Here is a 22,152-nt window from a genome sequence, read left to right on the forward strand (position 1 = left end):
ATATTGGGTTGGCCAAAAAGTTTGTTTGGGTTTTTCTGTAAGATATGGAAAAACCCGAACGAACTTTTTGGCCAACCCAATACTATATTTTTAACAGTATTCTAAAGGGCCCATACCTTGTTTGTTTTTATACCTAACACACAGAATAAGGCCTGACACTTCAGATGTGTTATGGCCAGCACCTAGGATAGGGCTTGGCCCATGTCTGTTGCTTGAATGAATTAAATGATAACCTACTTTTACCTAAAAACGCACACAGTTTACAGCACAAAATCCAAATGGGGTTTCCTAAAAATTGCCTATTATGTAAATAAGCTACACATCAACCCTACAGTCCATTTTCCCACTTATCACAATCCCCAGAACAGATTCAACAGGAATTAAGGGGAGGAAATTAATCAAATAATGTTAATATGCTAACTCATGGAATAATTCTAAGTGTTAGATGATAATAATCATTATTATTATCATTACATTAGTATTCATTTAGTTTTATCATGTGCCAAGATCTTGTGCTAAAGGGCTTTACGAAATGCTCACAATAACCCTTATCAGGTAGGGTTCCCCCTATTACTGAAGAGGAAACCAAAAACTCAGAGAAGCTAAGGAACTTATCCAAGGTCACACAGCTCAGAAAACAGGAAAGACAGAGTCTGAATACAGGCAGTGTGACTCCAAAGTCTACACCTGATACCTGTTAGCTCTACAGTCTCACTATTTTCAAAGTGCCTTTGACCCTTCACGTTCAATTTACATTTAAGTAAGGAAAATGGTAAAAGTGCAATATTTCGGAGGGCAAATGTAAATTACTCTTTAGAGAAGGAATTGACAAAGTACAGTGGTCTACCTGAGTAGTCCTAGAGACCACAGGGTTTGCAAACCTAAAATATTTACCATCTGGCCTCTAAGGAAAAGCTTGCCAACCCGTTTTATTAGTTTTAAAAGTAACTTGGGTCCAGAAAAGAACTTCGTGAAAGTGAAGACTTCTTTCCCTTTCCATTTAAAAAATATTCCTAGGCACTAAACTACTTTTCAAAGTTTGAATAATTCTGCTATTTCATTAGCTAAAAAGATCTATTTTCCTATTTTCCTCCCTCCCAGTAATATATAATTCAGCTCAGATATTCACAGCCAACTAAAATATGTTTATTATTGGATATCAGAAAGAAGTATGTCTTTCTACTTGAATTATTTAATTTGCTCCAACTGAGAAATATCGCATCCTATTTGGACAATTTCTACAAATAATTAATTTCAAGAGATGAACAAATCAGTCTATTACCAATAGTTTTTATCGATAATACAATTTCTACCAAATCCCCTTTGTTCTAAATTATTACCTAAAAATAGTGTTATGTACACAGTATTTATTTAATGTTTTTTAAATGACATAAAAATGCAATATGCTTATTATTAAGGAATAAAACAAGTATCTAACCAAGTATAGTTGCCAATTGTTAGCTGCTTAGGAAACCTAAGTTTCCTGAATCTGCGGCTACTTGATGGTGCTGGTTGTGAGAATTTCATTTTGCCACAGTTTACATTATTTGTTGCATGAGGAATCCCAGAAATGTTAAGTCCTACTTAAGCAACACTGCTTTATTACAACTCAGAATTCCGAGTATAAGTGCTACCTTCACATTCTTGCTCTCTTCAATAGTTGTCAAATATTGAAGGCCAGGAGAAATTCAAAGGTAATCAGAGCAAAAAGACACATTACATAAAATCTTTGGGCCCACTCTTGTTAGCATTAATCAAATTTGCTTACTTTTTTTTTTTTTTTTTTTTTTGCGGTACGCGGGCCTCTCACTGCTGTGGCCTCTCCCGTTGCGGAGCACAGGCTCAGCGGCCATGGCTCACGGGCCCAGCCGCTCTGCGGCATGTGGGATCTTCCCGGACCGCGGGGCACGAACCCGCGTCCCCTGCATCGGCAGGCGGACTCTCAACCACTGCGCCACCAGGGAAGCCCCAAATTTGCTTACTTTAAATCAGACTTTTACTGAGTTAAATCAACTGATGAATTGTGTTAAGAGTTCAGCATTATCCTAGGCGCTCTGAGAACAGAGATTTTGTGATAGAAATAGCCTATTAAACAGTAAGAATGAAAGCCAAAGTAAATAGTGTTTCATCTGTAAAATGTTTTAAATTGTTAAGAGAATAATTATTGGGACTAAAATGGTTATGGAAGGCTTCACAGAGGTAACAACTGAACTGGGCTTTCAGGATGAGTGGAAATTAGGCAGAGAAAAGGGAAGAGAGATATTTCAGAGGGTAGGTATAAAATAAGTAAAGCCACACAAATAAGAATTACAGTAATGTGGAAAGGAAGATAATTACTATTTAATGATTATTTTTAAAAGAGTAACAATACTTTTTATGATTTGGACTTCAAATATTTTCTATAAATTATAAATGGGCTTGTACCCTTCAGAATGACCATATTCCTTACTTCTATGAGATGTTTATGAGCCATCAGAAACATGACAGAACAAAAGGACAGATAATGTCTCATTTAGCAAATTAATTTTCACTAGAACACAACAATGTTACTGAATCTAAAAAAAGGAGATACACTAAGTGGTCCTGTCACCTATATATACTATGACTGATATACAGAAATCTACTGACTTACAAACCAGGTGAGGCCATTAATTCACTAAAAAAGGCTTGTCACTCCAATTCCGAATTTGTCTTCAGGTAGTTCTAAAGGTCTCCAGGTCTCACTAAGGGCTCTTTCTAATATTTTTCTATAGTGAACACAAGTTTAAAATTTTTTGACTAACTAAAAGCATTTACTAAAATGTGGTTTCAGTATTTTTCCATTTTTTATTTATCAAAAATACGTAGAAGAACTTTTGATAAACATTACTGTCCACAAACTGAACGGATATAAATACAGGCAAAATCAAAGAAACTTGAGGTTTAGTTAGCCTGTGTAGCATTATGTGGGAATAGATGCTTTTTGACTTTTTGAAGACCTCAATCACAACTTTCCAGAACACCTAAAAGTCCAGTGACCCCAGACTGGGAACCACCAGTAATCTGTCTATTGTGTGGTTCATTCTGCCTGACTCAAGTCAATCTGGCATCTGTGTTCCTGCAACTCCCTGTCACTTTCACTTCAGTTGACTTAGAAAGGTTCCTAATTGTCCCTCTACTTGCCAGCACTTTTCCAGATGTGTTCTCTTATTAGAAAGAACAAGTTTTCTTTTTACTTCTAGTCGAAATGTTTTTCATCTATTACTACATTAAAAAAATGTGATTCACATTTACTTTTACATTTCTAATAGAAGTCTAGCCAGAAACTTTGGTATAAACCCAACAATCATTAAGCTAAGGCATGAACACCATTTTAAATCTTGGGGCTCTCAGACACCAGACTGAACCAATCAAAAAGGTATCACCTGAACTCTGGATGCCATCCTACCACCTCTGATTATTGCCCAAATTTTCAAATTTGATGCTTTAGAATAATTTCAAAAAGGCTTCTGCTAAGGTCTCCCTTTCCATGCTTACATTCAACCATCAATTTACAGACAAGTCTCTTACAATCAGTTTATCTGCATCTTGTCTGAGTAGTTCATTATTTTCAAATAGCACAGGTAACAGTCAAGCCTTGAAAACATAATGCTGCATATTAATAAAATTTAAAACCACTAGTTGAGGTTGAAAATACTTTTTCTGTAAACATTTATACTAGCATTTAATACTATCTGATTTAACCTATAATGAAAATGGCTTAATTTATAACAAATAGTTGGAAATAATTGGTGCGTTTTTAATGGGCAAGATAATCACCATAAATTATGGAAAAGTTAAAAAGGAACAGTCTACAACAGCACTTATCTTCAAGCAAAGTAAATTATAAAATAAAGCAATAAATTTGCTCTCGTGTCTACTGTATAAAATAAAATCTGTAAATATAAATTCCCAGAGATCAGTTCTCTTGTTTCTTCTATACTGCAGAGCTCTTGATCATTTATCAGTTACTACTCATTTATCACCTTAGCAGGGTTTTAAGGGAATTATCTGTCAGGACCTAAACAGGATTCTCATTTACCAAAACAATCCTAGGCCATATCAGAAAAGAACAGAGATGCAAGCCTCCCTTAACTGATCTAGGCAACAAGAAATCCTGTCGCTCAAAAACCATACTACCATACTTGTAACAGGGGTTCCTTCTCCCCAGTTAGATTAGCTTTTCTCTACACATTAAGTCTATCTGCATTAAGGGCCAAGGCCTTGGCTCAAAATAAGCTGTGCATCATAGGCTAATTTCTATTCAAATGTTTCTTTCCAGTAGCATGTATATTCAAGGGTATCCCTTGGTTAAAATAATGCCAGTGGAAAAGGTTATCAAAAATGATCAAGTTAAAAGGCAAACACACACACATATACACACACATTTTGAAAAATGTTTTCTCCAAAAGATCAAGTTAAAAGACAAAAGAAAAAAAATCTTTTGAAATATAATTAAAACTTGGAATATCATGTAAAAAGCTCAAAGTTGAAGGACAGGAAACAAGATGGAAATCTACACATAGGAATTACTTTCTTTCTGCTTCCCCAAAAAACATAAAATTATTTACCTCAATGATTTAAAACCATAATAACCTTCATCATTTAATTTTTAAATGTTCATATTGAATTTTTAAATGTTCATGGAGTATTTTTTCCAGATATTTATTTATCTAGGTTATTATTAAAAAAGAAAAACTTCCAAGGAATCAGCTATCTTACCAATTTCAAAAGACGAAAAGAATTAAGAGTAAGACAATATCAGGTTAACATATTAATATAAATACACAACAATGCACGTTATTCTACATCAGCAATTCTCCTAAAAGTTTCATATGGGTTTTAATGCATGAATTGAAATTAACATATCCTAAATAACCCCATACATAATTTTGTTGACTAGCAATGTAACAGAAGTCTATTTATCCCTTAGTAACAAACTTGCCGTTCCCTTAATATTTCCCCTAACTGTATACCATGAAACATTAGTCCCTAGAAGGTATTTCATGGAAGAAGGGTTTTGTTGCTAAATAAATCTGGAAAACCCTGCACACTTTGACTTCTCTTAGAGATTCACAATGCACATGCATATATTAAGGTCTGAGAAATCCTAGGGAAAAGAAAAGAAGCCTGCTTGTTTTATTTATACCAGCTTTCCCCCACACATACTTAACAACAAAACCCTTTGCTGGGGACAACCCTGGAAACTAATATTTCACAGACATATTTGAGGGAAACTGGCTTCTCCAATTACATTTCCAGAACTGTTGAATAATACCTTGCATTTTGTACCAAGAATAATAACAATACCTCCACTGGATGCTTTCATGTTTGCTTCTCGGATGCTACCATTTTCAGATCTTCCAGGGTAGGTAAAAACTTCAAAAAATCTTTCAAGACTATCTACGTGAAGAATGCTCCTTTATACGTACCTTTCTATAAGGCTTGTCACTTTCAGACCCGGCATCTGTCGCTCTAAATGCCGTTTCTCCAGGTGAACCTTAAAGATAAATATGCAGTCCTTTAAATTCTCCAGTGAAGTCAATAGCCTAAACTAAATTCCAAATTATGTTTAGTCGGTTGAAAGATAAAAGGATTTTTAGAGCAAAAATCACTTTTTGGAAAGCTATTCTTATTTTAAGGAACACAGTGGTAAGCTAAGAAAAAAATTTTCAAAACCATTATAGGACATGTTTAACTGATTTTTTAAAATATCACTGAAAATTACAATAAAAAATAAGGCAATCTTTGATAAGGATTATTTTACATGAGAGTACTTACAGTTCAGCCATACACTACTGCCATTACAGACCATATACAGTAAAAAAATTAAATTAAAAATGTCAACTGTGACAGGACAGATGAGACAAATTAAAATGACTTTCATTTCAATTAACAGAAACAAACACATCAGGTTCAAGAAAATATTTTGGTTAACCAAACTTTCTTTTTAATAACTTTAATCTTATAATATAGACACATATTTAGGAATTTTAGTTTTACCACAAAAAATTATTTTATTATTTCCACCTAAAGGATAATGAATTTGCCCAATATAATTCTGACATTTTAAAATTTAGCATAAGCAATATTATAAATTTGGTCTGCAATTTTATTTGCAGCTAGTTTATTAGATGCATTTAAAAGGCATGTTAAGATCAGCAAAAATATCTGTTTACACACCTAACAAGAGAAGTAGGTCAGAAGCTTCTATGACTTCACTAACCAATTTGTGACCTGTGAAAAATCAGCAAAGGGGGAAATAGAAATGTAAAATTTAACAATGAGCAAACAAAGATGTCTGAGACCTCAGATTTATATCATGATAGGGCAGAATTGGGCAAATACACCAGGACTAGCCTTAGTAAATTCTACTCATTATGGTCCGTTATAATTAAATTTGTTTTAAAATCACCAAATCGGCTCTAACCAGTTATGAACAGCAAACACATAGGAAGTGTCATCTACTTGTCAAGAGCAAGTGATTTATTTTTCCCTCACTGACTAAAGCCAAGCATGTTTAAGTTCTTGCAAATTTTCATTTTCTTGGGCCAAACAAAAATTAAAACCACGGGGACTTCCCTGGTGGTCCAGTGGTTAAGACTCTGTGCTTCCACTGCAGGGGGCACAGGTTTGAACCCTGGTCAGGGAACTATGATCCCGTGTGCCGCGTGGCACTGCCAAAAAATAAAAATAAATTTAAAAAATAGTAAAACCACAGAGCAAAAAAACGTTGTGTTTATCCTTTTATCAAAAACCTGGCTTTTATTTGTACTAAATATTTTCATTTAAAAGATGGAAATAGGGACTTCCCTGGTGGTGCAGTGGCTGAGAATCCGCCTACCAACGCAGGGGACATAGGTTCGAGCCCTGATCCGGGAAGATCTCACATGCTGCGGAGCAACTAAGCCCGTGAGCCACAACTACTGAGCCTATACTCTAGAGCCCGCGAGCCACAACTACTGAGCCCACGTGCCACAACTACTGAAGCCCGCATGCCTAGAGCCCATGCTCCGCAACAAAAGAAGCCACCGCAATGAAAAGCCCTCCTGCCGCAAGGAAGAGTAGCCCCCGCTCGCCGCAACTAGAGAAAGCCCACGCGCAGCAATGAAGACCCAATGCAGCTAAAAATAAATAAACAAAATAAATAAATTTATTTTTAAAAATGTTAATTTAAAATAATAAATAAATAAAAGATGGAAATAAATGAATACATTTTAAGTATTTTTCCTCTGTGTTTCCCGACATTTTAAATGAGATTAAACACACGTCCTTCCTTACCTGTGGTGAAAAAGTCCTTCAATAAGCTGAGGCTTTCAACAATCTTGTCAAAGTCAGGTGCCAATTTTGCAAGGTCCTCTGAATCAGGAAGGGCTTTTCTAATTTTCTCTGGAGAAGAGAAAAGAAACAGTCTCAAAATAAGAATTTGACTATTGAAACATGCATACAATTTAAATAATTATATATAAACTTAAATGTTTTTTTCCATTTTTCTCCCTATTCCAACTATAACTGCTACGTATAACTGAAACAATGTGTTATTCTGATGATCTTCTACAAGCCATGAAAAATTTTTTAAAAAGACTCACCAAACATACGGTTTAGAGGGTTATCTTTGATTTATAAGTTAAATGCCTTGAGACAGAAACACTGTATAAATGTTAACACTGGATTGGAAACAGAAGTATTTTTGGGGAGGAAGTCACAGCAGAAAGGCAATGAATCAAAGAAAAAAGAAAAATCCTTTGTAGCACCTGACCTGAATTCAAAAAAAAGTAATGAAATCCCAGTTCAAGTTTAAGAACAGAATTCCATTACTCTTCTCTCTCCTTTTGTATTCCCTAGGAAAACTTACACTTGTTACCACTTCAAAAAACTGTCTCTGAACTCAAGACAAGCCATTACTTTATTATTGCTAGCTTTATTTATAAAGTGATCAAGTATTTATTTTTGTTTACAAATACTCAACAATTTTGTCAAAGTTTGGTACAACTTTACAGTGTCTTCTGAATTAGGAAGGGCTTTTCTAATTTTCTCTGGAGAAGATAAAACACGAAGTTTCTCAAAATAAGAATATGTATTAGGTCTTATTCTAAGTGCTATAAAAGCACTAACTTGTTTAATCTTCATGTCAATGCTACAAAACAGTTCTCATCAACCACATTTTACAGACGAGGAATGGGGCACAGAGGTTAAGTAACAGGACCTGCACATACAGCAAAGTGGGGGAGTCACGTTTAAGCCTAGACAGTCTAGCTTCAGAACCCAGGCTTGCAGTCACTACAGCGTGGGATAAGTGAATGCATACCGTTAAAAGCTCTTCTCATAAACGTTAGAAAAGTAATTTGAAGGAGTGCTTTTCCTGTAAATATCTTTGTCAATGCAACAATTTTACCTTTAAGACAGTGCTGTGAATAGTGCATGCAGAGATCAAATCCACCCCCATATACACCTAAGCTAAAGTCTAAAAAATGTCTACACAAAGTCTTAAAAAAGAGACCTGAGGAAAATAATTTCATCAGAAAAAAAATCTTTTTCTAAAGATCACCATGAGTTACTGGCAATCATAACTACCAAATATACTTTTTTTCTCATCTATCTATTATTTGAAAAAGGGAACAATGAAAGACTAACAGGAGAAATTACTCTGGACACTAGCAGGCTTTTAAGGAATCTGGTTACAAAAAGTAGAGGTAACCAAGGTACTCAATCAAAGGGAGCTAGTTAGGTGAAGCACAGTGCATCTGTTCTGAGTAACATCATACAACATTGAAAATGATATTCAAGAAGGCTGCTCGGCAGAGTAGAAAATGCTGACAAATGTGTTAGGTAGCAAAAGACAAGATAGCAAAGTGTATGTTCACTATGACTATATAATTCTTAAAAAGCAAAGTAAAATATTAACCACATACACAAAATAGGTACAATTAAAAGAAACTGATCCCTAAGGATAGTGGCAGCTGTGTTAAACTGATGAACTAGTGGATAATTTTTTTTCTTACCATTTTTTTCTCCTATTCTATTACTTTTATCATTAAAATAAAACTGCTACAACCAGCCATCATCAAAAAATCTACAAACATCATGGTGTGATGAACTGGGAGACTGGGATTGACATATATAAACTAATGCGTATAAAGTGGATAACTAATAAGAACCTGCTGTATAAAAAAAAAAATCTACAAACAATAAATGCTGGAGAGGGTGTGGAGAAAAGGGAACCCTCCTGCACTGTTGGTGGGAATATAAATTGATATAGCCACTATGGAGAACAGTATGGAGGTTCCTTCAAAAACTACAAATAGAATTACCATATGACCCAGCAATCCCACTACTGGGCATATACCCAGAGAAAACCATAATTCAAAAAGACACATGCACCCCAATGTTCATTGCAGCACTATTTACAATAGCCAGGACATGGAAGCAACCTAAGTGTCCATCAACAGATGAATGGATAAAGATGTGGCACATATATACAATGGAATATTACTCAGCCATAAAAAGAAACAAAACTAGTTATTTGTAGTGAGGTGGATGGACCTAGAGTCTGTCATACACAGTGAATTAAGTCAGAAAGAGAAAAACATATACCATATGCTAACACATATATATGGAATCAAAAAAAAAAGGTTCTAATGAACCTAGGGGCAGGACAGGAATAAAGACGCAGACGTAGAGAATGGACTTGAGGACACGGGGAGGGGGAAGGGTAAGCTGGGACGAAGTGAGAGAGTAGTACTGACATATATACACTACCAAACGTAAGGTAGATAGTTAGTGGGAAGCAGCCGCATAGCACAGGGAGATCAGCTCGGTGGTTTGCGACCACCTAGAGCGGTGGGATAGGGAGGGTGGGAGGGAGGCACAAGAGGGAGGGGATATGGGGATATATGTATATGTATAGCGGATTCACTTTGTTATACAGCAGAAACTAACAGACCATTGTAAAGCAATTATACTCCAATAAAGATGTCAAAAAAAAAAAACTGCTACAACCTTAAACTTAGAGTTAAGGAGCTATCTCAATACAACTATTTCTCTTTCCTAAAGATACAACCAAGAAAAGTATTTTAATGTTGATACAAACCCAAATCGATATACTCATCAATCTCCCATACAATGTCAGGCACAATCCATTTATAGTCACTAAGGTCAGGTATCATGTCTTTCCACTGATCAAAAGTCTGAAAGATAAGAAAGTATGCCAATCAAATGATCTGAATGCCATATAAAATATTAAAAAAAACTATTTAAATTTATTTTGTTAAAACATGCTAAGCTACTAAGAGCAATGTATTATGTTCAGAATTTTTAGAAACAAAGTGGCCTCTGCTCTTCTAAAAGTAAATTAGCAGACAAGCATATAAAACATGTAAATGCTCCTTTACTAAATACAGAAAATGGAAAAATTCAAAATGTACTCCTATTGCAAATGGGTTTCATGATTTGGCTTTAAACAACACTGAGGAATACAAGGAAGACAGACCACGGATCAGGATACCCTGCCTCTGGTCCCAGAGTTGCCACAAAGTAGTTGCATGAGCATGCCACTTACTTCCCTGCCTGTGCTACTAAATGGCAAAGCTGAAAATCAAACCTAAGTGTTCTTACTCCCAGACCAGTGCTCCTTCCATTAGGCCATTTTCATCTCTTATAATAACTAAGATTCAGAGAGCATTTTCCTATTAGCACCATTAAAACAATTTAGCACATAATAGAGACACACAATAAATGTTTAAACATCTAATTACATTCTACTGCACTAAAGAAAAACGACATATGCTAAGAAACTTTAAAACAATCATGCTGGAATAACTGGAAAAGCAGTAGGAAAGTTAACCTCACCTTTTTGGCTGTATAGCCACCCCCAACAGCAGATCCGAGTATGAGATACCGAAGTTTTAAGAGTCTCGCAGCTAATCTCGCTGGCCAAAAATTTCTGTGGGGCTGGTAGCCATATTTAATTGGAGAAAGTTTCAGTTTACGTAAAGGAAGGTTAGTTAGAGAGGAGAACTGCTGAAATGAGGTCCTGAAGTGGGGTCTTTGAAGCTTTAAGATAGGATGATGCGAATGATAAATACTTCGTGAAACCAGATGCAGTTTTTGTAGTGGTAAGCTTCCTTTTGTTCCAGAGCTGTGTTTCACTAAGGACTGGCAGACCTCACTGAAAGAAAAATAGGTGTGGAGGAAAGATCAGATGGGGAAACAATGCAAAGGAAACGATATAAAAGAGCAATATGCAAAAGGGAAAACACACAGGCACACATGACCAATCACACTGCGTCTTACGATAGCCCACAGTTACCAACCATTTACTGTGTGCCAGGCACTGCTGCAGCAGGAGCTAACTCATCTGATCCTGCTGATAATCCTATGATAAAAGTACTAGTATCGTCCCCATTTTACCAACGAGGAAAAGGCGGACAGACATAAGTACGTTGCTGAAGTCCCCAATGACATAAGGAGTAAAGGAAGGATTCAAACCTAGGCAGTGGGACTCCAGAGCCTGTCCCCTAATTTACTATATGTGGGCTATGATCCTGGTCCAAGAAATCAAAACTGAAATCAAAAAAGGTAGAGACTTATTTTATTAACTACTGACAGCTATTTGCTGTCAGTAAAGTTGAAAACAAAATATCTTTGTATAGTGACATATCCGAACTAAACTCATCATGGTAATCATTTTGAAATGGTATAGAAATACCAAATCACCATGTTGTGTAATAGGAACTAACACAGTGTTGTAGGTCAATTATACTTCAAAAACAAACACACACAGAAAAGAGATCAGATTTGTGGTCACCAGAGGAAGGGGGTGGCAGAAGGGGGAATTGAATGAAGGCAGTCAAAAGGTACAAATTTTGAGTTCTAAGATAAATAAATACTAAGACTGTAATGTACAACATGATAAATACAATTAACAGGCTGTGTGTTATATATGAAAGTTAAAACAGTAAATCCTGAGAATTCTCATCACAAAAAATATTTTTTTCTATTTCTTTAATTTTGTGTATGAGACGACGGCTATTCACTAAACTTACTATGGTCATCATTTCATGATGTATATAAGTCAAATCACTATGCTATACACCTTAAACCTATACAGTGCTGTATGTCAATTATACCTCAGTAAAACTGGAAGAAAAGATGTGCTGTAATAGCAAAAAATGTTACCACTAAAATATCTAATATTAAGAACAGAAATTTATAAACTATGGTACATAAACAAAAGAGAATACTGTGTATAGCCATTAAAGTGATAAATATGAAGACCATGTAGATATACGAAAAGATTTCATGCAATGTTAGGCTAAAATGGTGCTATGAAAATAAATGTGAATTATGGATGCACCTATACAAAAAAAGGCGTGTAAACTTTTACTTTTAAGCACAGAAGCTCCAGTAGCTTATAACATCTATTCTTTGCCCTCTCATCTATGTTTCACAATCCTGAGATGGTCCAGGAATGGAAATTAAGGAAAAATTAACACCTCGTGTACCTGGCTCCCCAGAAAAAGAAAGAAAGAAGGGGGAATACCCAGAAGAGAAAAGAATCTAAATGCACATGTTACTATCTGAACTCTTCCCTCCTGTCCTTCCTGGCAGAGAATGAAAGTCTCCTACCAACAAACATATGCCTGATTATCTTATTCAACACACCGTCATAGTGCTTACTATGGGCCAGGCCCCATACTAAAGAATAAATTTTTAATTCATTTAGTTACACGGGAGTAGAAATATCTTAAGGAAAAGGAATCAAGGAACATTGAAATAATGTTGTGAAGACGGACAGTGAGGGGAAAGGGGTACCTAACTGCCAGGCATTATGACAGATGTTTACACAAATGCTACTGTTAACTCTCAGAAAAACCCAGTAAGGTAAGTATCCTTATTTGACCAACTTGCTTTTTTTAAACTGTGTCTTGCCTAAGGTAGAATGACTAGTGAATGGTGGAAAAGGAATCTGAATATATACTTCTATATATTAGGCCAAACTAAAAATCAAATGTGATGCAAAACAAGGCTCCCCGACTCCAACCCCAGAAATCATCTATTCACACTCATCCATCATCTCCTTTTAATCTACGTACTGTTTCCTAGCATGTTATTATTTTTTCAACAAGTTTATGCAAATATTTATTGCACCTAAATAAATGTTGTCCATTGGTCTTCTGACATGTCTATGAGCACATATTTAGATATATATGTCAAAGAATGTTTATTTATTAAAGAGTAAGAATTAAATGTACTCCTTCATAACATGCATAGGAACTACATCAAAAGACAAACTCCAGAACTTGGGGCATCTGACCTTACGCATCTCTACTTCAGCAGGCAGCTAAACTGTGCTATCAACATAAGACATTTTAAGTCATGACTACAGAGTCAAAAGTAACTTTAGAAACAATTTAGCCGACAGCATCCAACTGAATAAACAATTATCAGTTGATAATTAGTTGGTTGGAAACTCAATTTTTAAAGTTTTTCCTACATATCTTAATTGCTCCAACAAAGTACGCTATTTTCTGCAAAGTCTTTTCTTATTTAAAGAAAATTAGATATAGTTCCCCAGTAAATACTGAGGAGTAGAAATAAAAAGGTTGTAAATAACTTAGTTCAGTACCAAGGGCTGTGGATTTACTCAGAAATTAAAATTCCATGACATTAGAAGTAACTTATTCAATTATTCTAATTGACTGAAACTTCAACTATTGTATGCCATTCAGTTCTAAATTTAGATTCAAATTAACCTTCACAAAACAAATGGATCCCCTCTCTTATACACACTATAAATTACACCACTTAAAAAGTTCCAAAAAAAAATTCAAGACAGGTGTTTAGAGACTATTAATTCAGGAAAACCAAGTTTTTCCAACCTTGCTTGATGTATGTTACTTCTCATCAAATGCCTGCAACAATGAGTTAAACCTGAAGATATCTAAGGATACTAGAACACAGCTATGTGTAAAGATTAAAGTCAAATTTAATTTCATTAAAATGCACATAGTAACCCATAGAAATGTAAATACTTCTATGATTTTCGGTTTAGGATTAACACAGACCAGGGCAACAATAACACAGCGATTAGAAAGGTGGTGCTACATTCACCACCTCACATCCAAAAAGCAAGTCTCCCTTCCTAAACACTGAAAAAAGCTGCTATTTAGAGAATATCTCCAATCACCATCTCTGACACTACATGTATGCGTCACCGCTCCAGATCTGACTCCAAATCATGTTCACTCAGCGTACTAAGGAAAGAGGCAAAGTCCCCTTCACCCCGAGAGAGGAGCTCAGGTACCTGCAAAAGCAATGTAAGCTGGCATGGAGGCAGAAGCCAAAGACAGTGAGAATTAAGAGACGCGGCAAGGGTGACACATGGTTAGAGTCATAGAGCCCGGACAGAAACAAGAAGCCACCAGAGACAGAGATAACAGCGAGGACAGAAGGGTGAAAGGGGCAGGCACAAAAGGACAATAGAAAAGGCCAAGACTGAAAAGCGCCCAGAATCTTCCGAGGGGCACAGGAACACGGACAGGGGCCAGTACGGGGGACAGCACCTAGGTAAGCCTAGTCAGGGCTCCTGTCACTCCGGGTCCTCAAAAATATCCCGGAATCCTCCAACTGCTCTCTGCTTGGCCTGAGAGTTACCTGCACATTCTGTATGTCGTGATGGGACAACCTCGTTTTCTGGAGGCCCCGGAAATAACGGGGCCAGGTCGGAGCCCGCACTTACCAGGCCACGGCAGCCCGGCGTAGTCGCCACATCCCGCCAGCGAGGAGGTCACACAGGCGCCGAGGCGGCCGGGGGGAGCCCCTGTTTCAGCCCCAGTCCGGCTCCTACTCCAGGAATGACCGAAGAAGAGGCCCTCGGCAACAAGGGCACAGAGCAGCCACTGCAGACCTCCCAATAGCGAATGGACTTCCGTGAGAGCCTGCTCGGCACCCGTACTCGGTCCGTCGGGCAAACCTCTACCCCACCCCTCTTCCTAGGAGGGCAGCACAAACGGTCCGGGGGAGGACTCACGCATGCGCTCAAAGCCTCTGTAGGAACCACAGTATTTTCTCCTCCCCTCCCCTCTTCTCTCCCTTCTCCCCACCCCGCCCCGACCCGCCCGTCCCTTTTTGTTTCCAGAATGGAATGGTGAATTCGTGCCTCTCTGGTTAAAGACTCGGGGAGGGGAGGGGAGGGGTCGAGGTGTGGGGCAGGGGCTGAAGGGCGAGAAATACGGAGTGATAAATTCTTACTGGGTGGCTACCATTTGGAAAATTTGGTATTGCAGGAGCATAGAGGAAATTAGGGAATACAAAATGAATACAGTACAGGGATAGAGTAGTAGAACAGAGTAATGAAAACCCACGGCTGCCCCTTTGCCCTGCTCCTTTGTTTGGCCTCTTTGTTTACGAAGTACTTTCATATTCTTAGAGCAGTCTCCGGAGGCTGGAGAAGTACTGGACAAGTTAAATGCTTTAGAATCTCTGAAGGTCAGATCTAAGAGGGGTCATGAATTAGGAGACCTAAGGGCTTGGGACAAGCTTGTGCAGTTTATAAAGGCGTCAAAAATGATTTTGTTCATTTACTCCTTAACCGGCTTTCATCTGGCTTTTAATCACACTAATTTGTTGAAATTGCTGTTGTCAAAGCCTCCAACAATTCCATATTGCCAGTGGCCACTGGACCGCTCCCGTTCAGCTCAGAATATTGGATCTCAGCACACTCCTTAATCGTCTTCCCTCTCCTGGCTTTCAGGACATCACATTCACCTTTTCTCAAGGACCTGCTACTCCCCAGTCTCCTTTGCCATTTCCTCCTCCCAGCCTCTAAACGTAGGATCTCTTGAGATCCTGGACCCCTTCTCTTCTCTGTCTTCATTATCTAAGTAGTCTAAGTCAGTTCTACGACTTTAAATACGCTTTTCCCATTCCAACTCTTATCATTTTATGTTTTATGTGGAAACGGAGCCATACAAGGTATGTGGCTTGTGGAAGGTAGTGAAGTCAATTAGTGGCCCAATATCAGAGGGCTGGGTATGCCCGCTTCATTTTAAGAACTCCACCCCCGGCACATGCTACACACAAAATTCCTTTCCCGTAATCATCAGACTCATAAGACAGTGTGCATGCATTCACAGTAACACCAAATATAGACCCAGCCTATGGTAGTAAACTTCCCAAATGAAGGACTCTGGGATTTTCTTTATTATATTTAGTGTGGTGACTGTTTTAATGGCAAGTACAAATGGGAACTTGCTATACTGATCTGTACAAAATGTAGGTTTTCCCAGGATTGTAGACTTATGCAAAAATTCCTTTGTTACTGTTAATTCCAGTTGTTTTATGGGAAAAAAAGTGGAAACCAAATAATGGCAACTCCTTCCATATATGGGTTATCTTTACAAATTACAAAGTCCTTGTTTTGTGATTCTGTGTCTAGGCATTTAGCCTACTGAATCTGTTCTCCGAAAAACTGGGTTCTCCTCTTGGTGGGTGTCAGGCCAAAAGACACAACTAAGCCAAAGTTCAGGAGAAGGAAGTATTTATTCCTCGCAGCAAGTGAGGAGAAAACTGGGAATCTCCCAAACCAGTGATTCCTCCAACAGCAAAATTTGGGAAGTTGTAAGCTAAGGGAACGTGCATGTTTATGAAGGGGTTGAGCAGTCAACAGAGTACAAGCTTGAGTTGATTGGAGTCACACAGGTCAGAAAAGGTCAACATCATCATCCCTTAGGTGCCAGTTGATCTGGTGGTTGAGGCTTCAGGCTAATCTTTACCAGTGAAGCAGAACTGGGAGTCTTTACAACTGATACATTCTCTTTGCTATTGTTACTTCTCTTGCCTGATAACAGTTGTTTGTTTCTGCATTCTTTTGTTCCCTTAAGATCATTAATTACTGAGACCTGAGGACAAGCATTGTGGCCAGGCTGAGATCACACAATGGCTTTGGCCCAAAATGCCTTTTCTAATGCCATGAAAGCCATATGTAGTTTTCTTTCTCCAGACCCTCTACCTCATCTGCTTACAAGTCATGCAAAGATGTATACATGCTGTTTCTTTCTGCATTGCATGAAGTAGCAAAAGATCGGAATCAACATCATTAAAAGATAAACTGACTCAATAAAAATTTTAAAGGTTTACTTGATCAAAAATTATTCAAATCAAGCAGTACCAAGCTGTAACAGGGAAGAGCCAATTTTGACTCCATGCTGGATCTGTTTCTTTGACTTTAACCTTTACTTTTCATTGCTTTTGTTATTATAATCATACATAATGGCCTGCCTCAGGGAACCCTGCCCCTCTGCCTGAATGTTAAACTGAAGTGCCTTCCTCTGTTCAGCTCACACGGAGACAATCTGACCCTGCCCACCTGTGAATGGCTGCAGGAAAGAAGAAATTAACATACCCTGCCTCAATGCAGGCCATGCGAGGAGATGTTTTGCAAGACTCATGGCCCTTTTTACTTTACTTCCTCACCGCCTCTCCCTCTCTGATTCTATAAAAGAGACTGGCATCCAGACCCCGATAAGATGGTTTTTGGGGACCCTAGTCCGCCATCTTCTCAGCCTGCCAGCTTTCCGAATAAAGTCGTTATTCCTTGCCTCAACACCTCATCTCCCAATTTACTGGCCTGTCGTGTGGCGAGCAGAGTGAGACTGGATTCGGTAACAAAGCTAGGATTGGTTAGAAATGATCCATCCATTGACACTTTTATGGAGAAGACACAGAAGTGAAGAAAGGAAATTATTTGGTTGGCTGCAGTTTAAGTGGTTACCTTATTTGGGAAAGCCTAGTTGGCTGTTTCTGATTGGTTGTTTTAGGTTTTGATATCTTAACCTTGTTCTGATTGGTTGTTTTAGGTTTTGATTTCTTAACCTTGAGGCTTAGGTTTTGTTTTGCTTAGTAGGCTGCTATAGGGGAACAAAATTTGCCACCACAAAATGTGTCTCTTCGGCATGAGGTTAATTTAAGTTGATTATTTTTAAGAAACAGAGGACTCAGGAAGTCTTTCTTTTTACCTCCCCCTTAGCTGCCTAAGAATTTAGACAGAGGGCCTGTTGTAGGAATAGAGCCATCACCAGAGATATCTGTAAAAGATATGGACTAAGTGCAGTGGGGGAAACTCTTAGGGATCAGAATCCACTCTCCATCCAATTGTCTCTGAATGGCCCAGCATTTATTTAGGAAATATTTCCTTTTCCAATTCCATGTGAATGTCCTTTCTCCCCTTTGAAGTCCCAAGCCCATATCCCCAACATCTTCTTTTGTCTTTAGCTGAGGATGGTACTGATATTTAAGGTAAGGCTTCAGTCATTTTGGCGATTCACAGTTTTTCCGGGTCTCTCCCTTGTATACATGTTATTAAACTTTTGTTTGATTGTCTCCTATTTATCTGTCTCATGTCAACTTAATTATTAGACTATTGCTGAGCACAAGTTCACGTGCCCAACACACAGTGATGCCAAACAAACCTAGAGGTTTGGAATAGAGAAAGGTTTCTTGAAAGGGCCATGAAAGGAGAATGGGCAGCCTGTGCTCGGAAAACCCAAACTCCCAGATGGTTTTGGGGGAAGCAGTTTTATAAACAAGATTAGGATGAAGGCTGCAGGATATATGACTTTTTTCTGATTGGTTGGTGGTGAGGTAACAGGACCCTGTTCCAGGAATCTCGTACTCAGCCTGTAGTTACCATTCTCCACCTGCGTGGGGGCCTTAGTTTCTACAGAAGAACTCGAAGTTATATATATTCCTTGAGGAGGAACCAGGACCTTGCTTTATGGCCGCACTCTTGTCTCTTGATTGCTCCTTCTTTGTTTCTGCATTCCCTCCCTTCCCTAATTAGAAACTGTTTGAACGTGCCCTTTGGAACTCAGGGAAGGTCTAGGAGGCTGAAGCTTTTTTCCTACAAACAAGAAATGGGGGATATAGAAAGGCTTTTGTACCAGGAGGGCCCCGCAGCATCCTGCTCCATTTCAAGGCCAGACAGAAGAACCTAGAAGGGTAGAGGAAAATTTCTTCCTCCTCGACACTGCCAAGACATTAGAACCATCTTGTCTAATGACCTTTTTGTTTAATTAATTTAACAAGAAAAATAGCCAGAAATAGAAATAGTTAAATAAATTATATTCATACTAGCCATGAAAGTCTATGAGTTAGATCTCTTTGTCCTGATAAGGAACAATTTCCAATATATAGTATCAAATGAGAATAAAGGGCAGAATATTGTGTAATCAAAAGGCCACCATTGGTCCAAATTCATCCCCCTGACCTGTTTTGTTTGGCTTGTGTTAACCTATTTGGTGTTTTAAAAATAATATTGAACTTGTTGCTGTTAAAGAGAAAAACCACAGGCCCCAAACAGTGTCACGTATGCTAAAGCCCATGATACCAAACCTAGATTTAACACCTAACCCAATGAAGCCCTCCTGGGTACAAAAGCCTCTCTGTGCCCCTGTTTCTTGTTTATAGAAAAAGGCTTTAGTCTCCAGGCCTTCTCTGAGCTCCACTTTGCAAACTCAAGCAATTACTAATTAGGGAAGTGAGGGAATACAGAAACAAAGGAAAAGCAAATAGTTCAGTGATAAAACAGAGTCATATTTCATCCTCAAGGGATACACATAACCATCTGATGCATATCTTTGAGTTGTTCTGCAGAAACTAAGACCCTCACCCAGGTGGAGAGTGGTGAATACATGCTGACCACAAGCAGTGAACCCCAGACTAGTTGCAACCAGAAGATTGATGAATAAGATTCCTGAAACTTCATCCTGTTACCTCACCACCAATCAGATTAAAGTTCACGAGCTGCAACCCTCAACCCAGATGGTGCTTTTAAAAACCTTCCTGGAAGCCATCAGGGAGTTTGGGTCTTTTAAGCATGAGCTGCCTGTTCTCCTTGCTTGGCACCCTGCAAATAAATGCTATACTTCCCTTCACCACAACCTGGCGTCAGTAGATTGGCTTTGTTGCACTGCGGGCAAGTGGACCCAAATTTTGTTTGGTAACAGTAACAACCTGGACTTGTGATTGGATCTGAAGTGAGGGGGTAGGGAACCAGTCTTGTGGGGCTGAGCCCCTAACCTGTAGGATCTGATGCTATCTCCAAGTAGATAGTGTCACAATTGAATTAAATTATAGAACACCCAGCTGGTGTCTGGAGAATCTGAAAATTGCTTGATGTGAGGGAACCATCCCAATCCCCACCACCCTCACTGACTTTTGGTGACCAGAAGTGTCAGAAATAAAGCAGAGGATTCAGAGAGTATCAGGAGTAGACACAGGAGGACTCTTTTTCCTTTTCAGTAAGGGTCTGAGGAAGGACTTGAGGATGGTGGGTCGTGAGTGGAAAGGAGACTTGCTTTCACTGTAAATCCTTTTATACTCTGAATTTGTTAACATGTGTATTATTTACTTAAGGAAATAGATGTTAAAAATGTTTTTCTGGTCCAGTAGTCATGAAATAATTTTACTATTTTAAACTCTCAGGTTCAGATGGAAACTGAGCAGTGCACCAGTTAAAATTCCCAAAACATTTATTAATATATTTACCTGCAAAAAGACATTTTTCAGAGAATCAGGGATCTTCAGAAAGGGAGATATTAATGGAAACTGAAATATTTGCCTTTGTTTTCTTAAGTTTTGTATTAAAATTTTTACAATAGACGTTTTTGCCAAGTTCTTCCTGGGAGATGCCCAAGTTCCCTGACCCTGCACTTTTCCTCTGTGGTTTCCTGGAGAGGGAAACTAGCTAAGTCACACATAGCTGCACCATCAGGGTTATCAGACTCTTCCCACCCTTCAGAAAAGCATGTCATAAGCCTCGTCAACAAACATGATAAATGATTTCCTAAAAATCCTCATTTGGATTTTATATATATACACACACACACACACACACACACACACACACATACGTACATGGATATATTTTTTAAAAACAGTAAAACCCATCCCTGCTCTCAAGTAACCATGGTCTGGCCAGGGAGACACATACCTAAAAAGGTAAATAATGTTTACAAAGGTAAACAATGATTGAGTACATACTGAGGACCTAGTAAGGGGTGGAAGTTCTGCTACAGGGCAGAACTATAGCTTAATCAAGTGGGCTTAAGGAAGATAATTCTGGGGGAAAAAAAAAAAACAGAAAAGGATGAATTTGTAAAGAGAGAGATTGAAGGTTGGGAAGGCTAGATGAGAAAGTCAAGTGTGAGGGGTCTGAGCTAAGTACAGCAATGGGGGTAGAGGTGAGAGATCATTTAAAAGGATATTTTTAAATATTTAAAACAATGGAAAACTAAATGCAGAAACTAGGGACAGGAATCAAAGATGACTAGTATTTCAAGCTGTAGTGAATCAGCAGTGCTAGTGACAGTCACAGATATAGGGAAGCTAATTTGGAGTGGAGATATGATAATGCTGGTTTTGGATTGATGATTAATGCTGAGGCATTAATGAATTACCTAGGTTGAAAAATCTATGAGGCTCTTAGAAATCAAGTCCTGGAATTCCAGAAGGAGGTAAGGCTTGCAATACAGATTTGAGAATTGTCTTTATAAAGGTGAAACTGAATCACTTTTTAAAAAACCTTTTTATTTCTTGGCTGCTGCATGCGGGATCTTAATTCCCCTGCCGTGGAAGCGTGGAGTCTTAACCATTGGACCTCCAGAGAAGTCCCAAACTGAATCAATTAACCTTTGGAAAACTGTGCAAGAACTTGAAATTGTTTACAAATGATTAAATCCACATTATTTTATAATGTTTATATTTTAAGACTAAAGGTATTACATGCAGTGAAATAATGCAAGAAAAAGAAATATAAGGCATAACATTTTCAAATGATTGTTCACATTGAAAACCTTAAGAAATCAATAAGAAAAAATAAGCCACTAGATATAATTAATGAGGTAAGAAGAGTCTCAGAATACAAGGTGAATCTAAAAAAATAATTGTGTTGCTATATATTTGCAAAAACTCTTGTGCAGATATCAGGCCCTAATCCTTGGAACTTGTAATTGTTACCTTATTTGGAAAAAGGGTCTTTGCAGATGTTATATTAAGGATCTTGAGATGTGAATAGTACAATATTTTAGATTATCCAGGTGGGCCCTAAATGCCGGTACATGTATCCTTACAAGA

At 38.0% G+C, this 22,152-nt stretch overlaps 1 protein-coding gene across 5 annotated transcripts in view; it reads right to left on the reverse strand.

Moving 5' to 3' along the window:
• The window catches only part of OPA1 (OPA1 mitochondrial dynamin like GTPase), a 95,950-nt gene extending 81,015 nt beyond the window's left edge, over nt 1-14,935 (reverse strand). For 2 of the 5 annotated variants that reach the window (XM_082840450.1, XM_082840448.1), the window contains exons 1-6: nt 14,759-14,935; nt 10,867-11,185; nt 10,109-10,205; nt 7,300-7,407; nt 6,202-6,255; nt 5,451-5,518 (exon numbers count right to left, since the gene is read on the reverse strand). In XM_082840450.1, the coding sequence (XP_082696576.1) occupies nt 5,451-5,518; nt 6,202-6,255; nt 7,300-7,407; nt 10,109-10,205; nt 10,867-11,185; nt 14,759-14,790 (678 nt within the window). In that variant the 5' untranslated portion in view covers nt 14,791-14,935. The remainder of the gene's footprint in view (nt 1-5,450; nt 5,519-6,201; nt 6,256-7,299; nt 7,408-10,108; nt 10,206-10,866; nt 11,186-14,758) is intronic. The other 3 variants (XM_082840451.1, XM_082840449.1, XM_082840452.1) reach the window with 2 other exon arrangements.
• Between the last annotated feature and the right edge of the window lie 7,217 nt (nt 14,936-22,152).

This window comes from Leucopleurus acutus, assembly GCF_964270905.1.
Source record: "Leucopleurus acutus genome assembly, chromosome: 5".
NCBI classification, from domain to species: Eukaryota; Metazoa; Chordata; class Mammalia; order Artiodactyla; family Delphinidae; genus Leucopleurus; species Leucopleurus acutus.